This window comes from Lissotriton helveticus, chromosome 11, assembly GCF_964261635.1.
Source record: "Lissotriton helveticus chromosome 11, aLisHel1.1, whole genome shotgun sequence".
In the NCBI taxonomy this organism is placed as follows: Eukaryota; Metazoa; Chordata; class Amphibia; order Caudata; family Salamandridae; genus Lissotriton; species Lissotriton helveticus.
In genome coordinates, this window is record NC_136072.1 from 451,772,228 (window position 1) to 451,792,556 (window position 20,329).

General features: G+C 43.8%; 1 protein-coding gene across 1 annotated transcript in view; it reads left to right on the plus strand.

The window, feature by feature from the left end:
• The window catches only part of FARSB (phenylalanyl-tRNA synthetase subunit beta), a 308,213-nt gene that overhangs the window by 18,213 nt on the left and 269,671 nt on the right, over positions 1-20,329 (plus strand). The window contains exons 4-6 of the mRNA XM_078665975.1: positions 2,254-2,326; positions 11,378-11,493; positions 14,531-14,681. Of these exons, the coding sequence (XP_078522101.1) occupies positions 2,254-2,326; positions 11,378-11,493; positions 14,531-14,681 (340 nt within the window). The remainder of the gene's footprint in view (positions 1-2,253; positions 2,327-11,377; positions 11,494-14,530; positions 14,682-20,329) is intronic.

Here is a 20,329-nt window from a genome sequence, read left to right on the forward strand (position 1 = left end):
CAGGGCGTCATGCAACATATACAGAAAAAAAGGGGGGGGACGGGAGGGATATAGCCCCCCACGCAATCAGGTAACCATAGTAGGGCAAGGCCCAACGACATCCTATGCCCATCAAAGGGGCCAAAAATAAAGGACAAATCATAGCAAACAATTGAATAGGACGCCACATGGACAGCCCACCCGCCCCGAAAAAGGAGAAAGTGCAGACACTTGCGAATCGAAGGAGAAAAAACAAAGGGACATAGCCCACCCCCTAGAAAGGAAGCAAAAAGGGACCATAGAACAAAACAAGCTAAAATAACAAACACCCCCCCCCACCCTACATCACTGTAATGGCTATGGCCTACCCCACTAAACAGCGTGCCTGTCGCCCCAGAGTCACCCGAAATATAGGAGAAAAGAGAAAGGGAGAAATAACGGAGAAAGAAAAAGGAGAAAAAGAGAGAAGGAGAGAAACAAGGAGAGAGAGAGGAGAGGAGCCGGCGATCGAAATACAGAACACCTCCCCACCCGCAACAAAGGATCAATAATCGAGGTCAAAGAGGATACTGAGAAAAGCCTACACAAAGGATGAAGACAGGAACTGTCCAAATAATGAGGCCCGGAGATGCCATTAACAAAACGAAAGTCCCGCAGGCACCCAGGCACGATCACCCCTGTCCACTTCTATGAAGAGCAGAACTGCCAGACCCCGGCATGGCCAAGAAACAGTACGATATAGTGGGATCATACCAGTCAGGGAAAGCAAGTGGAATCTTCGCGGAACACCGTCCCGGCCACCAAGAAGCAACCAGGAAAACTCGGCAGCAGTCAGAATGCAAAAGTACACCGAATATCCACGTGGCCAAGCACAAAATCTGGGCTGTCCAGCACGAAGCAAAGAAATCAGGATGTAGGAAACACTGCAGCATCGGCACCGGGTCCACTTGATCCCATAGAATCGAACACCCATCTGGAGATCCCAGCACAGCAGCTGGAGGAGGCTCAACAATACCAACTCGGGAAGACGACACAGCGTCACAAAATGGCGGAGCAACCATGGCGGCGATCCGCAACTCCAAGACCCGGCATTTCAAGGACAGGTCGATCCGCAGAGCAGCCAGGGCAAGCAAAACAGCACTTCGTGTAGGGGCCGCCCAAAGCAAACGAGGTCCAGGGAGAGCAAAAGCAACAACGTCCCTGTCTCCAGGAGGAAGACACTCCGAGGGGCTATCCGCCATCTTGAGCACATCGCCCGCCGCCATTGTCTCGTCCGCCTCCAAGTTCACCATGAGTGCCGGAGGCCCCAGGACACACAGCCGATCCGCGGCGGATGGCGCCTGGCGGAGAAAGGAGAGTCACCAGAAGAACGGGCGTGCTCCCCACAACTCTCGGGGAGCCCTGCACCGGATACCAGGAGGGACAATCAACAGGAGTGGGCGTCTCACCCGAGGGGTGCCGGACAACGCGGCTTCTCTCTCTGGTCCGGCAGGCAATCGGGCATGTGGGGCGGCCCACTATCGGGGGTGGGTCCGCTCTGGCGCCACCGGCTCGCGGCTCTCAGGCTCCCACCATCGGGTCTCTCCACCGGTTCCGGACCGCCGGCACTCCGAACACCTCCGGGCAGGCACTGCACTCGAGGCCCCGGCGTCAGGGCCGGGAAGGCCGGTAAGACGACAAGGGCAGAACGCAGAAACCACTGCACGCCGGAGCCCCGGAAACAGACGGTAAGTGAAGGCTCTTCCTTGGTAACCGAATTCGGAACGCCCCGAACAGGATTAAAGACAGGATAGGTGGCGGGGAGGAAGGGATCTCGGAGCGAAGCATTTATGCGACCGTTCCGATCGCCATCTTGGCTCCTCCTCCAAGCCCACAATTATTAATGTATTCATCTGTAGTTTTTTGAGTTAGAAATCCCAAGCGTATAAGCACATTTTTCTATTTAAGTGAGGTAGAGTGGTAAGGGAACATCATTGATGCCCTAGTCCATTGTATTATTGGAGGCCTAGGAATCATGGGCATAGGAAGAAAGCCATAATGAAATAGACTTGAACCAGTGCAGTATGTGGAAAACCTCACTCCCAACCTTTACCTTCAATGTCAACAATTTCCTGATGGGAAACTTTATGTCCAGGTGTAGCTTGCATGTCGTACTGTTGAAGTAGAAAATATATTTGCACCAATGGGTATGAAAGTTTATTATTTTCTTGTTTTAGTAGCTGTCCGTGTTATCATGTACCACTGTTTAACATTTTTGGAAATAATTCTTTTTAGGATCGAGGCACCGAGATACAAAAGAATACTTCCAGAAAATGGGGAGATTCAGAGGTTAATTATCACAGAAGAGGTGAGGCACGCTAAAAAGACTTTTGATTCTACAGGTACGGTTAGTTCAGGTGTTCTAAATGCTGCTATAAAACTCCAGCAGAATAGATAATCAGTGCATTTATGTGGAATTGAAAGCATGCTATTTAGTGTATTCTTTAATCTTCAGCCTTTCCTGTTACCTTCTGCTTATCACTACTGTTACAGTTTTCAGTAGCCTGTGCAACAACTGGGATTTGTATTTATTGTGTGGAGGCTGTAGCCTTATCAAAGAATTTATGAAAAATGTGCTTGCCAATACTTATAAAAATTTTACCCAGAGGTCCTGAAATAGGCACATCTGTTATACGATATTGCTTAGATATTTGGTGGCAATTCACCCTTTAAGCATTCTTATTCCATCAGGCCACTTGGACCCTGTGCTTCCAGAAACTATCTCCTTATCCATTAGTTGGAAAAGTGAATGAAAGAAAAGTCAAATTTGGATATATGATGAATTTGAACATTACCCACCTGTATCTATTTTGCTTAAACACCTTAGTGCTTTGAGTTAAGAAATTACAATGCCCAATAACATGGATTTACAATTGTATGAATTACTAAACATAGAAATAGTCCGCAATTACGTACTGCCACATAATAATAAGTAATCACTACCACATATTAATAAATAATTGCTCAATCAGTGGTTTAGAATGGTAAAGCATGTGGCTATAATAGTGAAAATGAGCAACGTGACAAAGTATATTCTGTTTTAATTTATTCAAATTGAATTTGGTATCCGCGGTCATGTACTTGATGAATTGATAAATAGTAGTAAATTGGTGAACATTTAAAAAATGATTACAAATTTATGAAAAACTGTTAAATGTAAGAGCCTGTTATTACTTAATTCTTAACAACGCGTTGGCAATATATCAAACTTTTAACTGTGTTCTAAAAGGTCTACATGAGGTGAAGGAAGAACCTGTGTGTGTTTCCTTGTGTAATTATCCAAACATCCGCCTGTTCTTTTTTCTTTATACTGTTGTCCAGATAGCCCATTTCCTAATCTTATTCTACTGCTTGACTCCAAATCTTACTGCAGCAACCTTAGTTTTCCAGTCAGTCAAGCCCTAATCCTTCTCAAAACTGTTCATAGCCACTGTCCTAATGTGTTACCATCACATTAGACACAAACAGTCGTGGGCATTATTTATTTCTTGAGTTTCATTTTCTTACCTGAACCTTTGGCCCTAAGTTTATACCTTAGATGAATCAATTGTTTTAAGGCAATTTTCCCAATGTATGATTTTCTAAAGAAAAAAATCCTATGTTCTTGTAAGTGATTCTTAACCTTTTGACTTCTAAGAACCCCTACTTAATAATTATTCAAATCGGGGAACCCTCGCTGAGTCATTACTGGAAGCCTGGGACCTGGCACGAGCACTTTCGATGATTTGACCGCAAAACAATACACACAAATTACAAAAACAAGCATTGTCAAATAAATGCAAAAAAAATACTTTAATTCACCAGCAAATCTAAAAATAAAAAATCTTTTAATAGGAATGTTGGGGTATTTTTAATTTCAATTCAGCCCACCTCATTGCCTATACTGTATTCTGTTTGATGCTGTTGCACTGCTCCCACAAATCAATCTGAGTACACTAACTTAATTTTTAACCTCCAGTTTGAAATTCCTTCACATTTACAGGACGTTTTAAAAATTTCAATTGTACATTTTGCTTCTTTATTCATATACACTTGAACAATCTGTGAGTATTATTTTATTTCTAAGCAGTCGTTGACCTCCTGAATTACTTTTGCAGACACCCAGGGTTCAACAGTCCACTGTTTAAGAACCACTGTTTTAAAGCATACCTACTTTATGTATCGAATAAATAATTACACATTGTTTATTAGGAAACAATAACCATAAATTTACAAAATATGTATTAGTTACTTAAGTGATCTCTAGCAACGGGCCAGTAGGGATTTTTTTTCCAAAGATGCTAATTACATTTTTTTTTTAAAGTGTAGCAACGTTTCCTCTCTCTAAGTCCCACCCCCCACCGGCCTTGAGGATTTCTCTGAGATCCACAACATAATACAAGAGAACCGAATCATAGATTTGCTGGCCTGAAAATCTCCCTTTCCCAACTTCTGTGCTATGTTGTCCTAGCTTTATATGAATTCCTTCCACCACCAAGCACGTGTAGAGGTGAAAAACTGTTATTAAACAACTTCAACACTTTGATAATTCGACAGGAGCTCCAACACCAATGTAGATGAACATTTAAGGCTAATATGGACTACCGGTTGATTGTAAACGTATTTGTTTAATGTCTTTATTGGTAATTTCAATAATCTATTAATACATCCATCCATGTGTTGAAATGACATCAATCAAGCTCAATATGATGCGCACTATACACATTTTACTTTACCTGAATAACAACCTGGTATTAGGTTCTCAATCAATTGACTTTTGTGACAATGTAATCGAGTACCATATAGCATCATAACAATGTTTCCTGTTTTCATTCTCTATATGTGCTCTAGGGAGTCACAAATGTCTCTTAATCAATTAGACATACCCTATAAGTAATAAAAAACATCTGTCCCAATCTCTGGGAAACAATGTAACTTCGCATCGTGCAGTGTTGTCCTCAGATTAATCTCTTCATGGTGGGGAGGATGTACACGTCTTCATATGCCTGATCTCTGTCCATCACCCAGCAGGTGGATCGGGGTGGGGGGGCGGTTGGATACCACCTTTCAGCTGGACCTCCCACCTGTCTCCTCCCTCAAGGCTCTGTAGAACCAGTCCATTCACTCTCTGCACTCTCATCGTTGTCCACACTCCCTCTAAAGTGTACTTTGTCCCTGGTGATCCATGCCCTCAACACTTCCGTCCACAATCCTGCAACCGGGCGGCATCGAACCTACCAAGCTTCCTCACGTTGTATTACCCTTTCTTCCGCTTTGGCCCATAGGTCTACGTTTTTTTCTCCAAGCTAACAGTGTGGGCCTCGTCGTCGCTTTCCATGTCATTGCCATCTGTCTTCGCGCAAGGACCAGGGCTAGGTTTTCGACTTTGGAACCCACCTTTCTCGCTTTTGGTCTATCGAACAGTCCCAGGAGAGAGACCTCAACTGAGCAAGGAAGCGTTCGGGTCAGTGTTGTGTTACTGTGGTTTAGAACCGTTCCCCAGAGCCCCTGCAATATTACACACTCCCAGGTCATGTGGACCGAATCCTGCGTCTCGCATTCCACATCTAAGGCAGCCACAAACTCCCATGCATAATGTTCAGTCTGTGAGGTGTCAGGCAGACCATATGGACATAATTAAATTGTATACGTTTTAATGCTGGATTTCTGGACACCTGTTTCGAACTCCACGGTACCCCAGCTATGCAAATCCGTCTGCAACAACAACCCTAGTTCCGGAATGTTCACTGAAGGATGTAGGAGCTTAACCAGCAGCAGTCCCTTATTATCAATAAGGTCCATTGTATATAGCAGCTCAAAGTTCCTTCCATCCAGCCACTGGGCTAGCCATTGCAGTTGGTCCATAGGTGATCCCCTAGATTCGGTGCGCACTAGCCATGCAAGTAATCTGCCCGCCTTGCCCCCTTCCTCATGGTTGATATTCGTGCAAATCTAAGCATAGCAGCCGCGCCAAGGCCTTGTTATACTCACCCCTCATATTTTCCAACTGCTTATGTGTCTCAGTGTCCGCCAACAATCGAAGACCCTGATCATATAGTGTGCTTTCCAGCATGGAGAGCTCTGCCATCAGTTCTTTAGTAGTCCCATGGTCTTCCCCCAAACAATGCCTCCTCACCACCACTTTAAATGGCTCCCACTCTATCGTCCTAGTGACAGTCGTATCCTGATTAAACTGAAAATATTCTGTAATCCTCGTACTTAAAGAATCCCTAAAGCACTCGTCTTCTAGGAAGGCAGGGTTAAGCTGCCATGTGGGCGTCACCGTAGGTCCCGCTAAAGGGCAGAGACATAGTAGTAGTGGGTTGTGATCAGACAAGGTGCGCCCATAATATTCGGTGTGTGTTATAGCTGGGCCCAGTCGAGCCAAGCAGGCGGGCTTATCTAATCTGATGTGGAAGCTATATAGGTGAGTGATCAGAATAATCCTGTAGCAGTCCGTGGTGCACTCTCTAGATGTCTATAAGTTTCCATTGTTCCATCCACTCCCTGAACCACCTTCACCGCCCTTGAAACCAATGTGCCACGTAATGGGGTGGGGGATGGTTGATCTGTCTAGGTCAACTTTCGGGACACAGTTAAAGTCTCCCACTAATAGATGGTCTGTTATACCCAGAGATGAAAGGGGTGTAGACAGTTTTCCCAAGTAGGAGAGTTGGTCTTGATTGGGGCATAAATACTCCCTAATGTGAGCTCTCTGCCCAACAATCTGGCCTGCACGAGTGCGTATCTGTCTTCAGGTTCAATACGCGTGTGTCTCATCTCCAATGGTGTGCCGGATCTTATCCATACCAATGTCCCCCTCGAAAATGTGAAGTAGGAGGTGGCATATAATTGGCTCTGCCACCTACGTCGCAACCTGGCCCCTTCTTCGGAGGTCAGGTGAGTCTCCTGCAGCATCATTATATGTGCTCCCCTATGGGTAATGTAGCTATGTATTTTATAGTGCCTGGCCGCTAACCCCATCCCCCTCACATTCCAGGACAACATTTTAACTTCCTGATGTAGCTGCTTCACACTTGGCTCAACCATGTTCTAAGATCACTCCACCCCCCCAGTCCCCCCCAATTCTTCCTCACCATCCCCAAAAGCAACAAGGATCACTGGACGAGCACGAACACCCCAAACAAGTACCTCCCCATCCCCAGGGCAACTTACCAACGGTTGGTCACCCAAACCTGTGAAAGAAAGCAATACTAATAGATAGCTTTCCCCAGTCACCTGGCAAGGGAAATTTAGTTGGGGGTGAGCTACGAAGCAAAGATGTGTATCTCCCTTCCTGGCCCGGTACTCGAAAACAACAGCAGCCAGGGTCCGGCTTGTGTCCTCTGTTCCGGACAAAGTCCCCCCTCTGTTACGATACAAGTGTGCGTGCCACCCGACAGTCAAGCTGTCCCCACTGGGCTTTTTCTACCCACCCTCATAAAGGCTAAAGAGAAGAGGTCCCATATTTTCCAGCTTACCGTTGGGCAGAGCCAGCCCCCCACACTGGCGTTAAATTAGTTTGGCCAACAATCCCGGAGTCACCACAGGGAGCACAATTTCACTCTGTACTGAGGCCCGAGTCTGAATGACCAGTTCTGTGATCCGGCGACCCTTCAGTGTCTCCGTCTACTGTTTAGATCTCTGCCACCGCTTTCAGTGTTGCTAGTCATTCCTGTGCTGTTGGGTGTCTGCAGTGTAGCTCTCCGAACAGATCACCTCAATCTTCACCCTTTTGCTTTGTTTGCTGCGACAGGCCCACCTCGTGGTAGGGGAAACAGTGTGCCTGTCTAATAGCTCTCTAACCACAACCACACTTCCTCTTGGGAATCATAAAAGTGAGCTTTACCATCCAGGTGTGCTTGGCGGTTGGCTGGAAGCTGAAGGGAGTATTGTATGCCTTCTTCCTGCAGTGCTTTTTTTGCCTCCAGAAATTAAGCCCTCTGTGCTTGCACTTTTGCTGTAAATCCGGAAATATTGACCCTTTACTGTTGTCAATCACATATAGACCGTTTGTGCGAGAATGTTGAATTATGGCATCCTGATCTCTGTAGTATAGTTGTTGTGCCATCACCGAGCGTGGAGGCCACCCTGGTGCCAGCGGTTGTGCTCTCTCTAGAGCAACAGACTGAAAAAGTAGTCCTGGAGCCACTGTGGTCCGGAGACAACCCTCAAGAAAGGATTGGGGGGGCCTTCTGGGATCCCCACCACTCGAACATTATTGCGACGATTCCGGCCTTCTACATCTTCAGCACGTTGCTCAGGTGTCGCTGCTCTGCCAGTTCTATCGTCAAGTTTGCAGGTGAGGTTGCTTGTTCTGTTTGTAGCACTTCCACTGTAAGTTCTACTTCTTTCATTCTATCAACTAATTTATGATGTTAAGCTTGCAGTAGACCCAGCCCCACCGACACCGCCCATATGTCCTGTGGCAAAATGGCTTCTGTATCCGCGATGGCAGCCAGTGCTTTATCCTGGTGTGTATATATAGGTTGGTTAGCGACCTCATGTACTTCTGCTCCATTCTCTGTAATAGCTTGGGTGCTCTCCCGTCTGGTGGCATGCTCCCCTTTTTCGGACGTATTTTGCCCATTAGCATCTCCAAGCCTTGAATATGACCTAACCCAGGCTTCTATGTCAGTCCCAAACTTAATCCACGTCTTAGCAAAATATACTAAACTGGCCTCCACCCCTTTAGCACTTCATTTACCTGTCTTTTCCCCGATCTTGTTTTTTCACTGGGCAGGCAGTAGTCTTGATTCTCTCTGGCCTCCGCTTGGCCAGTTAACAGACTCTCAGAGCAGTGGTCACCCCCAAGGTGCCTCTGGGGCGAACTGGTTAACCTTACCCTCCCTCCCCCCCTCCGTCTGGGGCAGGTGTCAGTCATCAGTGTTCAATTTTCAGCAATCGTTTCTAATCACTGCTGGGCTTCCCGGTTCATTCAGTAAGTCTCTCAAGTTCACAGTGTCTCAGTGGGAGCCTCCTCACCTGGGTCGTCAAGACTTGTCTGCCTGTCCTCTTGCCCCAAGGCATTGGGTGTTGCCACAGTTCGCACAGTGAACCTTATCTGCCCAGTAAGCTTATTTAGGGGCCAAGGAGGTAAAAACTGCCCGCCAGAGGAGTCCTAGGCCCCCAAAAGTAGTGGGCCACATACATTCAGGTAAGGAGGGCCACCCAAAAGGCACTGTAGCTGCACGGCAACAGCAACGACCCTTACCGTGCTTCAGGGGTTCACAGGGCTGACCTGGAAACAGGCAGACGAAAAGCTTAGCAGGCCCAGGCGCGGTCACCGCGCCTCCCCGCACCGCCACGTTCCAGCAGCTGCAGATACCCAGCAGGTATCATTGCTGTGGGTGGGGGCAGAGGCAGGGAGCGATCACCACGAGGCAGCGAGCGACCGCCACAAGACCCCGGTCACTGATCACCGAGAATACACCACCAGCGGCGACGATCAACAGGCCAGATGACCTGCGTCACAGCTTTCTGCTCCAGGCAGGCTCATTCACTCCAGCCCTTGAAGGAACCCCATCCAGGTAACAGTTGTCGCTATGCGAGTGGTAGGGAACTCCTCCGCAGGCAAGATGGCGGGTCAGATCACCGCAGGCAGCTGCTTCCGGTTCCCCGGCCCGATGCCTTCACAAGCTCCATGCTGCATCTTTGGAACAGCATGCCACACCAGCTGTTTGCCCAAAATGCCTCCTACGTCTTACACCGAGGCTCTGCCCGAGCCCGGAACCTGCGGTAGCACTCAGGATTGTGTCTCCGGCAATTGGCAAGCTGTTGTCGGGGTGAAGGAGAGGCTGCTGCTCCGTTACAGCAGGAAAAATGTTGGGCCCAGTACGGAGCTCTTCAACGAGCGTCCAATGCAGCTGGCATCTTGGCCACGCCCCGTTTGATTGTAAACTTATAACATTAGCGTCAAAGAATGGCTTTGAAATATTGTATTAAAATGGCAAAGGAAACCCACAGCCATCGCTCATATATTCCAGTGTGCCTTCCAACACCTACACATACAGTAAAGAGGAAAAAAGTGACTTTTAAATATTTTCTGTAAAACTATTTCTTAGACTATAGAATAACTGACAGGTTATGGTAGTTAAAACCTTTCAAGGTATTTTCTCATGAATATTTAACCATTAATACGTTATAGAGGAGCTCAACTTGTTACATGTCTAACAAGAATTAGTGGTGCTATTACAATATGGAAAAGCTAGACTTAGTGCTGTATGTTATACAAAAATTGCAATATACTATGCCACTCACTTTATCTTTTTTTTCTTTATTGCAAATTTATTTTTCTACACAGCCATTTAAATGTGATGGTGCATTACAAAACATCTGTTGGCTGTATTAGTATATTCCTAACACTCATCGCTATGTATGTTTGTTGAAATATTTGTCTAAGAACTAAAAAATTCGTCGTATCAATACTCTATTATAACCTATCACATTGGATGGTTGCTTATGCAGTTGTCTATGAATTAACAAACAATGCTTGTAAATTATAATGATTGTCTAATTAACTGAATTTCAGTAATACGGTTCAGATGTTGAAGAGAAATGCTAATCTAATCTTGAAATTTTAAACCGAGCTGTTAGTTGCCTCAACAAACCTGTTTTACTCTTGAAAATAATTCCTTGGTATTTATTCTGTGAAACTGTTTTTAATCTTGAAGCCTAGTTCGGTTTCCTAGACTTGAGCAACAACAGAAGTTAAGTTTTGGTTAAGGTTTGTTAGCATACTTGCCACCTGTAATTGATGTCACACTCACGATGCAACAAAACTAGGTGCCTCTGCATCTCCTTCGAAGTGTGATCTAAAAGTGCCTAACTGTTAGTATATATTAAAACACTGAAATGCTTGCCCAGCTCTTTAGAAGGACAGGCTTCTGAGACAGCCAACAGTAGGCCGCCCAAAACTAGGTAAATAACAGCAGCCTCAGTACACATACCTGCCTGCGCTCATTGGCAGTCAAAATGGGTCCTGTCTACCTGTTGGTCCCCCTATTGACAACTAATGTCAAATCTCCAGAATAAAAGCGCTCTAGCAGGCAAACCAAAGCTTTTCTTAACTGCGCTTATACCACATAGTGGAACAGTTAACTCAAACACTCACCTGAAGTCAAGAAAACAAGTATACAAGTTTCCATCAATACAAGGCTTTTGGTTGATGTACCAAAGGTAAATATCTATTAGTAAGTGCATGGGCCAGGTCGAAAATCCGCTTGCTCTTGTGTTTAACACTCTTCTGCTTCTAGATTTTGATCTGGTTATTAGACTTTACAGGTTTAAAGCACATGTATATCTTGTTTATTTTGCTGCTTAAACCCTTGCTTGTGAAATGACTTGTGCGTAATGTGTTCTTGTCACTTTTTTATTTCAGACAGCCAAGGTTCGTCCGTATGCTGTAGCTGCTGTTCTCCGGGACATAAAGTTTTCTAGGGAAAGCTATGAGAGTTTCATTGAGCTGCAAGAAAAACTTCACCAGAACATCTGCAGGTGCGCTTTGTACAATTCTTTGTCAGTCATTCATAATGTTTTGAATTGCAGGTCTGCATGCTCTTTCCATAATGTTCATGTAGTACCACTGATAAACATTTAATTTTGCTATGGAGGGTACAGGCACTGATAATTAAGATGGTTGTGGTATAATTTCCTATAACTTGAAAACAGCTATGCATTTTATTTATGTTATAGGCTGTTGCGCTACAGTTTAGGAGGGCTGTAATTGAGTGGAAGGGCTGCAAGAATGCTTGAAAGTAGGGATATATGAATGCACTTTGATGTGAACGGCTTACAGGAGTCCCTTCCTAAAAACTGTAGTTGCATGGTTGAGTAACGTTGAACATTAGTATCCTGCAACTGTGTGAATGCCACAGAGCTGTCTACTGTAAACATGGAAATGTCAAACGTTTTGTTTGCCTTCTACCCTGATGGGATAGAGTCTGTCATTTCATACTTTTTCTGCAAATGTGGTACCACAGTTCTCTGCTGGCAGTGTGTGTATTGAATTCAGAAGCACTGGTAGCTTCTTGAAGCATAGAGCATGATCAAACACTGTGCGAATATTCAACGTGTGACCACCAAGCATAACTTCTTGTAGTAAACACTATCTTAATTGATTCTTCCATAAATTACTAAAAAAATTAAATTAATCTCCAATTCTAAAGCATTGGTTCCTATTTTGCACTTGTTTGTTATATAGTCATTAAATTACACATTTATCTGTGTATGGTCAAGAACTATTCCAATATGTGTTCAACTTAGTTTAGTGATATGGTGATCTAAGACTTTCGGTGATAAAATATCCAAATAAAAAGCAAAGTAAAGTATACCCAAATATTTTAACTGTGTCGGTGGTTAAAATTACACATTCAAATCCAATTTTACATGCAATGCAATCATGCCTCACGTGCTTGTGTCTGTCTTGCACTGATGCACCATTGCCCATTTCTTCTACCTACAGTCTTAAATAGATTGTGATGAGACAACCTGATCAAAATCTTTTTTTTTGTTGCAATTTCATTCCAGTTCATATTCAGTTCCTCAGTTATTTACACAAATCATTCAAATTGTCATCTTTAATTTTGTTGCACCCTGATATATTGCAAACATGGGAATGTCAGAAAGTAGAATGCCGAAAACATGGAAATGTCACACATCAGTACCATAGAAAACTTGGCATCTGTTTTTGAGCAGCAGTGTGAATCAGTTTGTAGTTGTGTGCAACTCTGAACTCTGACCAGAGCAATACAAATGTGAAATGATCTTTGCAGAAGGGGTGAACTCATGTAAAGTTTGTGTACACTAGAGTGAAGGAGGGAAATAGAACAATGGCAAATTCCACCAGTGAAGTTTGACCCAATTTTAACATAAATAAATTGTCACTGGGAGGGTTGATCACGAAGGGAAGATTGATTGCACTTAACTCTTGCTTGAGGAACTGCAACGTCCCTTTGCTAGTATTTCATTTCTGTACAACAGAGAGGAATTGGTTTGGAAATATTTCAGTAAGACGTTTGAAATTGGCATGGTTGATGTATTATTAGTAAAGATTCACATTATTTTAATGGAAGGTGTTACTTTATTGAGGTTTTTCAATTTTCTATTGTGCTCCCCTCCCACCAACCCTCTTCTTTTTGTTTTTACCTTTACACAACCTTGATTTTAGCATTGTTTTTGTATTACATAGTCCATCGACCCTTATTCACTGAATGTTGCCATACCCTGATTAGGACGAGAAACATCTTATAGCTTTTTTCCTGCCAAGCCATCACAGATTTTTGCAACTATACTATTTATATTCTCTTCCTTTTCCTGGTGTTGTGGTAGGTGATAATAGTCTAAAACCACGAAAAATTACGAGGAGTTTGAACATGCAAAAAATGCATTAATTATAAAGAATCTTTTATAACTTTACTCATTTTATTAGGTTTAACAATATTGTAGCAAAAAAGATTAAACTCTTATAACAAAGTTGGAAAAGCTTTGTAAATGGTTAAGAAGGTTCAGACATTTTCATGAAACCAGTCAAACATTATTGTAAGTTTTTATAGAATAGCAACTTTTTATATTTCCTTTCACATTTCTGAGACAATTCACACTGCAAAATTATACTGCATGAACATGATTTTGTGCAAGAAATGTAGCAGTGAGGGATTTCTCTTTTTGGCCACTTCTAAGCTGTGTATGAAATTTCTGTTACTTAAGACGATAATCAAGATCTGAAGATTACAGTCAACATGTGACACCCCTCCCCCCCCCCAGCTTTGAAATTATTGTGTGTTGGGTAGAAAAATATTTTAAAAGGCTACCACTCCTTTGATAAAGGTGTAGAAAATGTTCTAGGACGGACTTCCAACTAAGATAGGACATATAAGTAGTGGATTTGTGTCTTAAAAAAAAAGTAAATGTTCGAAACTTGAGCAATTTAAAAAAGAATGCGTGTGTAATATATCTGAGAATTCTTTTGAGAGCTGCACATTCAAGGTAGCTATGTTATTTAAATAAGTATCTTCTCATTGTCAGACCCTTTTTGTAACACATTTGCATTGTATTGTATGGTGACATCTCATTTCCTTTTGCATTTTGATTGCTTGATAAGGCTTGCAGTGGGGTTTTGTTCCGGGTGAATCATTTGACATCTCTTATCCACTTATTTTCTAAGAAGCTGAGTTGGTGGAGCATTTAATTTCTTGTATGGGGGTGTCTTGATTTTGTGTAGCAATAATTTTTTTTTACCAACACTGTATAGTGGATGGTTGTTTCTAATACAGTACTTATGTAAAATTAGATAGTAAAACTGAATTATTTGATGATTTTACAACATACAAAATAAACATCCAATCTGACCCATCATATTGAAACTGGTAATCTGCCCCTGAATTCTAAATTCTAGAAAAAAGCAATCAACCTGCTGGATTTAAGTTAAGTGTCTGACATTTTACATTTTCGTGATGGAGTTTGATTATTTAAAGAGTCTCATTACAGTCAAAACTATTTTAACCTTGTTTTTTGTTTTACCTTTTATTTTCAGACGGAGAACATTGGTTGCGATTGGCACCCATGACCTTGATACCATTTCGGGTCCTTTTACCTATAAAGCACTTCCTCCTTCAGATATTAAGTTTACGCCACTGAACAAAAGCACAGAGCTCACCGCACCAGAAATCATGGACCTTTACAGAGTAGGTGTCATTGAATGGCTAATATTTTGTGTATTAAAATAAGTTTGAAATGCAGGGGTTTTTCAACCTCTAGGGTAAACATCTGGAATCGTTTAGGGCTCAAGGTTTAGAATTAGGCACTGTATGTGGGGACAAAAAGCATGTGAATTGAAGAAAGTATCAATGGGGCTGACTTTTAAATACCTGCACTACTTAAAGTCTCCTCCAGAGGATCTTCAGTTATAGTCTTAAACACTGAATATTACTGCCTATGTGCAAGATCCCAGAGTGCTTATAAATACATGTATGTTTAACACTTTTTATTATTGATAGTCAATGTAAAGTAATTACATTTCATTTTTTCCCCTTAAAATGCCAATTTGTTTTTTTTAAAACCTCACTAAATACTAAATCTGATAACCTCTTCTTCTAAATAATTGACACTGCTCCTTTACGGAAACACAGTGACAGTTTTCCCAGATTTTTTTTAATGTCTAATAATGAAATGATGAAGCTCTGAACTCCTTCGCTGTTTTTTTTTATGCTGAAAGTCTTTTTAAACCTTGGAGAATCTGTTTCACTTTTTTAAAAAAATGAGTTTTGGGGTGTTTTTTTCATTTTTATAAATTCCTCACAGGAAATGCTTTTCCACCTATACTGAATGCCATCTTTGGGAAATGTCCCTTATATGTCAGAAAGAAGGCTGACAAAGACACACAGAACCCCGGTATTATGTGTTTGCTATATTTATACAGTCCAGACAGCTCAACGCCTCATTGAAATGCAGAAATAGTGTGAGACCTCAAAGATGAATTATTGACTTTGAGACGCCATCCAGTTGCAAAAATACGCCTCTTCACCTTTCTGCATCCTGTGCCAGGAAATTGAAGACTAAGAGGACTCTGACCATATTTGGCTCAGTAGATGCCAGGGCCTAGCTCTTGTCTCCGCAGTAATCACACCATTCCTCTCGTCAAGTGTCTGCACTTACTGTTTTATCTCTACTAGTGACTCTGCAGCTTCGAGTTTCAACACCTTCAACTGCCCCTCAGCCCATGGATTGTTCCAGTGACTGTGGCACGTTCAGGACAAACTCCTATTCCTTCAAGACATACTCTTACAGCCCAAAGAAGCTAAATCTCCTAAGGGACACAATTTAATGCATTGCTTCAGAGCAAGAGAGACGATTTCATAGGGTCAGACTGGCAATACAAGTACTCCTTGGGTTATACTGCCAGAACTGCATCAACAGTCATTGAGTGTACGATGTTATTAACTCATTTTAACTGACTCACAATAATTGAGAATTTCTCCATTTAGTGAAATCAACATGTTTCATGAGGTTCTAGTGGGAAATGCAGCCAAACTGATCATCCAGATATTTATTCCTCCTACAATATCAGCAATCATCTTTGGAGCACTTTGTCATAGAAATTATGGGACCATGTTGCCCGAGGTTTAAAGCTTGATCTTGCCATCTGTGCAATATCTTTATTACATCAGCCTCTGTACATGCTGCTTTTTCTTATTTCCAAAACAGGGTCCTCTTTTCTATAGAATGGACTCTCCCCCAGATTTTGTTATTGTATTCGCAAATAATAAAGCCCCTCTCATAGATGCCTGGGATTCTCTTCAGCTGTTTGCATAAGATCTTTCTAGGTATAGAAATGTTGACTTTTAAGAAATCTAAGGACATTATGGTCTTGAATCAAGTTATCTCTGCAGTAGCAAGCTTAGCTGATGTGGCTTCACAAAACTATTGTCATGACGTTACCATGAAAAGATCCTCCTGGGTTTACTTAATGGGTTTAAAATCCAAAGCCTGAAGAGAAACTTTAATCTGCAATTGTTGGATGCTGGCTCAGTATATGGTGTACACTTATGTAAGTGGGCACCTTGCACTGTCCAGACAAACCTTATGGTGACTTTAGTGGTCTTAGACACCCTTAGAAAGTTTTCGAATAGGTAGGTGTGGAGAGCAGCTTTCAAGCTTGGTCCAGAAGGAGTGTGAAGCAGCTTGTTTTACTAGAACATAATCTTATAAGTATAGATTAAGTGAAAAAGAACCACACATTATAGTTATAAAAATGTGTATTTTTTATAAGACACTCACTAACCCATACAGATATCTCCTAGCTGGAAATATACACAATGCACACTATACTTTGCAACAGAAACAGGTAAGTGGCATAGAATACACAGTGGTACCCAGGGGGAGACCAAACCATATACTAAAATAGTGATAAAATCTGAAGAGGTAGAAGTTCTGGGGACCCGAGGAACCACCCAAGGTGAGTATCCAGGAGCCCCATGGAGGTTGTGTGCAATGTAGGAACACAACTGTGTTCTCTATACAAATCAACGTGTAAGTCATGGTTGCAATTTGAAAGAAAGAGGACCCTTCACAGTGGACCCTGATGAAACACTGTGGACGACAAGAGGTTGGAGAGCCACCCCACCCCTGGATACCCTTGGAATCAGGTTACCTGCACCAGGGAAGCCGGGTACATAGGTGTGAAGTGGCGGAAACTGTTGTCGAACTCAATGGGAGACTTCAGGAAGATGCCACTGCTGGAGAATGTGAAAATGTCAGGTGGAACCCAAAGGTGGATTCAAGGTGGAGAGTACCTGCAAGCAGAGGGGACAGAGTCTAGGTGACTCAGGGGTGACCAGGAGGCACGGAAGGCGAGTGCCCACCGATGTTGAGTGTTGCAGGAAAGTTGACGGTGACCTTGGAGCGGCAGCTGAGAGGACCAGGCAATGCTGTGGAAGACCAGGAGCCGTTCACGAGCTGTCCCAGGTCGGATATTTAGAGTTGAGGGGTCGGTTTCCGTCTGGAGCACCAACAAGCTTTGGCAACTGCAAACAATGTGGAAAGTGAAGAAGGTGCAGTGTAGGGACCAGCAAGGTCCAGGGGAACCACCACAAGTACGGGAGTCAGGGCAGGCACCGAGCAATCATGGGAACCCAAAGAATTCAAAGGTGACCCTCAACAGGACCCACAGGCCGGAGACACTGGAGTTGCAAGAGGACCTCAAGCAGCTCACCAAAGAAGCAGGCCCACGTTGCAAGCGATGCAGTGTGGTCGAAGATTCTGGTCACTGGAGATGCTTAAATTTGGGCTACTTGGAGCCCTAAGATCTTGATGGAAGGAAGCTAACAAGCCTTTGCAACGGCAAGTTGATGCGGTGCACAACGGTTTGGTTCCTGCGACTCCGACGAGGTATACTGGCCTCAAAATTGGTGATAGGTCAGAGCAGGCTTTGAGGGATGAGAAGAACCACCACCTGCCTTGCTGAGACTTTTGGAGTCCATGGAAGCCCAGGATCAGCAGACCAGTCTGCTTAGTTGCGGTGCCTGCAGATGTAGGGAAGGGACTCCTTCACTACAAGGGAGATTCCTTCAGGTGTCTTGGATGCCCACAGGCCTTGGAAGGTTTCCTGTATGGAGCACAGGCATGGATGTTGCAGCAGATGAGCAGGGCGAAGAGATCAGGAGCAGCAGGAGTCTTGCCGGTTGCATCCTTCATGCCCAGAGCGAAGCCCAGTATTGTCCAGAGTGCCCAGACGGTCGAAGTTTAAGTGGTGTCTGAATTGAATGGTGATCCACGACAAATCTAGGGACCCACCCTCAGGTAAGTCCTTAAGTACCCTAAGGAAAGGGTTGGGACGAATCGGGGTTCCCTCCCAGGGGAGCGGTTGGACAGTGGGGAGGTTACTCCCATGCCCTTTGTCCAGTTTTGCGCCAGAGCCTAAGCTGGTTTGAACTGGACTATGCAAGGAGGGCACCAATTGTGATCTTCAAGCAGACTGAGTGGCGCTGGCAAGCGTTCCCACCCGGCCCCAATACACTAAACCCTGTCTGGGAGGTGATCACACCTCCCTGTGACAGGATATCAATTGTTCTGTCTTCCACTGCTCGAGCTTGGCTCGGTAGCAGGAAGGCAGAATCGTGTCTCTGGTCAGCAGCAGCCATGTTGTGCTGTCTGGGTCTAGAAGACTGGTACCGGGAGCACTGAGGTCCTAACTGAGGGCCTTAACAGTGCTTGGAATCATACCCCTACACCGAGTGGGGGTATGATTCCAACATGTTTGATACCAAACACAACAGAGTTCATTACAGCCAGTTTCGAGATGGCCATCGTGTAATGACGCGGTTCCCCTCTATATGTTACATGACTGTCTCACGTACAGCCCGCGAGAATGGACTCCGAAGGCTTGAGGGGTGTCCTGCTCATGCAGAGATACCCGAGCACTTAGAACCGAGCAATCTGCCTTTAGGATCGAAAAGGCCTGCTGTATGGGTAGCTTCTAGGTTTTAAGCGCAGTGATCCAAGATATAGGGAACCTATATCTATCTTAAGTGGTGTTAGCACCAGCTTACACAGGCTGCAATGGCAGGCCTGTAGTGACAGTTTGAATGGTCTCCCATAGGTGGCATAATACATGCTTCAACCTATGAGTGACCTATGGGTACCCCAGTATCCAATCCGGGATGTACCAAAGTACTTACCTTAACAATTTAGGGGAGAAAGCAGAGAGACCGGGGTCCTGATTAGCAAAATCCCAGTCAATCTAGTAAGAAACAGCATAGCACCAGGCAAAAAGTGGGAGTAACCATAAAAGCAGATCCTACTTTCCTTCAGCAATTACTTTGGAAACCTATTTGAAACCAATGGATGAAATCTGGTGGGGCGTACTAAAGCCCGTGGGAGTGGGAAGAACGAATACTGTTGGTATTTTCACCAGAAGATTCAAACCCACAAGTAATCACATCATCATCATCAGCAGTTAAGGCAATCCTAACATAGGAGGCACCCCATTTAGGGGAAGAGGAGGTCAGCAAGCAAATGCTCCTGCTGAGGGCAAGCAGTGATTCTTCTTTTTCTCCCCCTTCACAGTCACACACTCCACTCTGGGGAAACCATCATGAGTCTGGAAGAGTGACATAGAACCACAAAAGACTGATGAGTGCTGAATAGGGTACAACATGAATATCCTTCCAAGTGTTAACGCCTCTCCGCCTGCAATGCTTCCCAAGAAGTCTCGATGCTATAAGGAAAGCCTTCAACTAGAGGTCATACATCTGCGGAAACAAACTGAGGATAGTGTCACTAACTCCAAAAAGCAGAAAATGTATTCATTTCTGTTACACTCTGTTTCGAAAGAAACAGCCTATGCAAGAAGTTGGGCCAGTTCTGCGTTTGGATGTGAAAAATGAATATGAAAAGTAAAGCTCAGGATGCTTGTCCTGTAACAGTTGTATTGTGGACTCAATCAATGGGTTTGTATGTATGTCATAGATATTCAGTCTGCTTACTTTTGTATTCCAATAGCACTGAAGCATTTGCATTTTTTATGTTTCTTGTGGGCAACAACCATTACTGATACAAGATGTTGCCTTTTCGGCTTCAAATCAACTCTGAGAACCATTTGAAAATGCATATCAGGGGAAGGAACATATCAGAAAATGTGAGAAAGTGACTCTTTTTGCATGGTTAGCTCCACTGTGTGCCAGGTTTTGATGTGGTTTCAATTGTAGTGCACTTGTTCCCTGCCAACCAGGACCCTGTGCCAATGCTTCTTGTCCAAAACATACCCACAAGTAGTACTTCAGCACCCTGCAAGTCCCTAGTAATGGTACACTGGGTAGCTAGGGCCTGGGAGCTG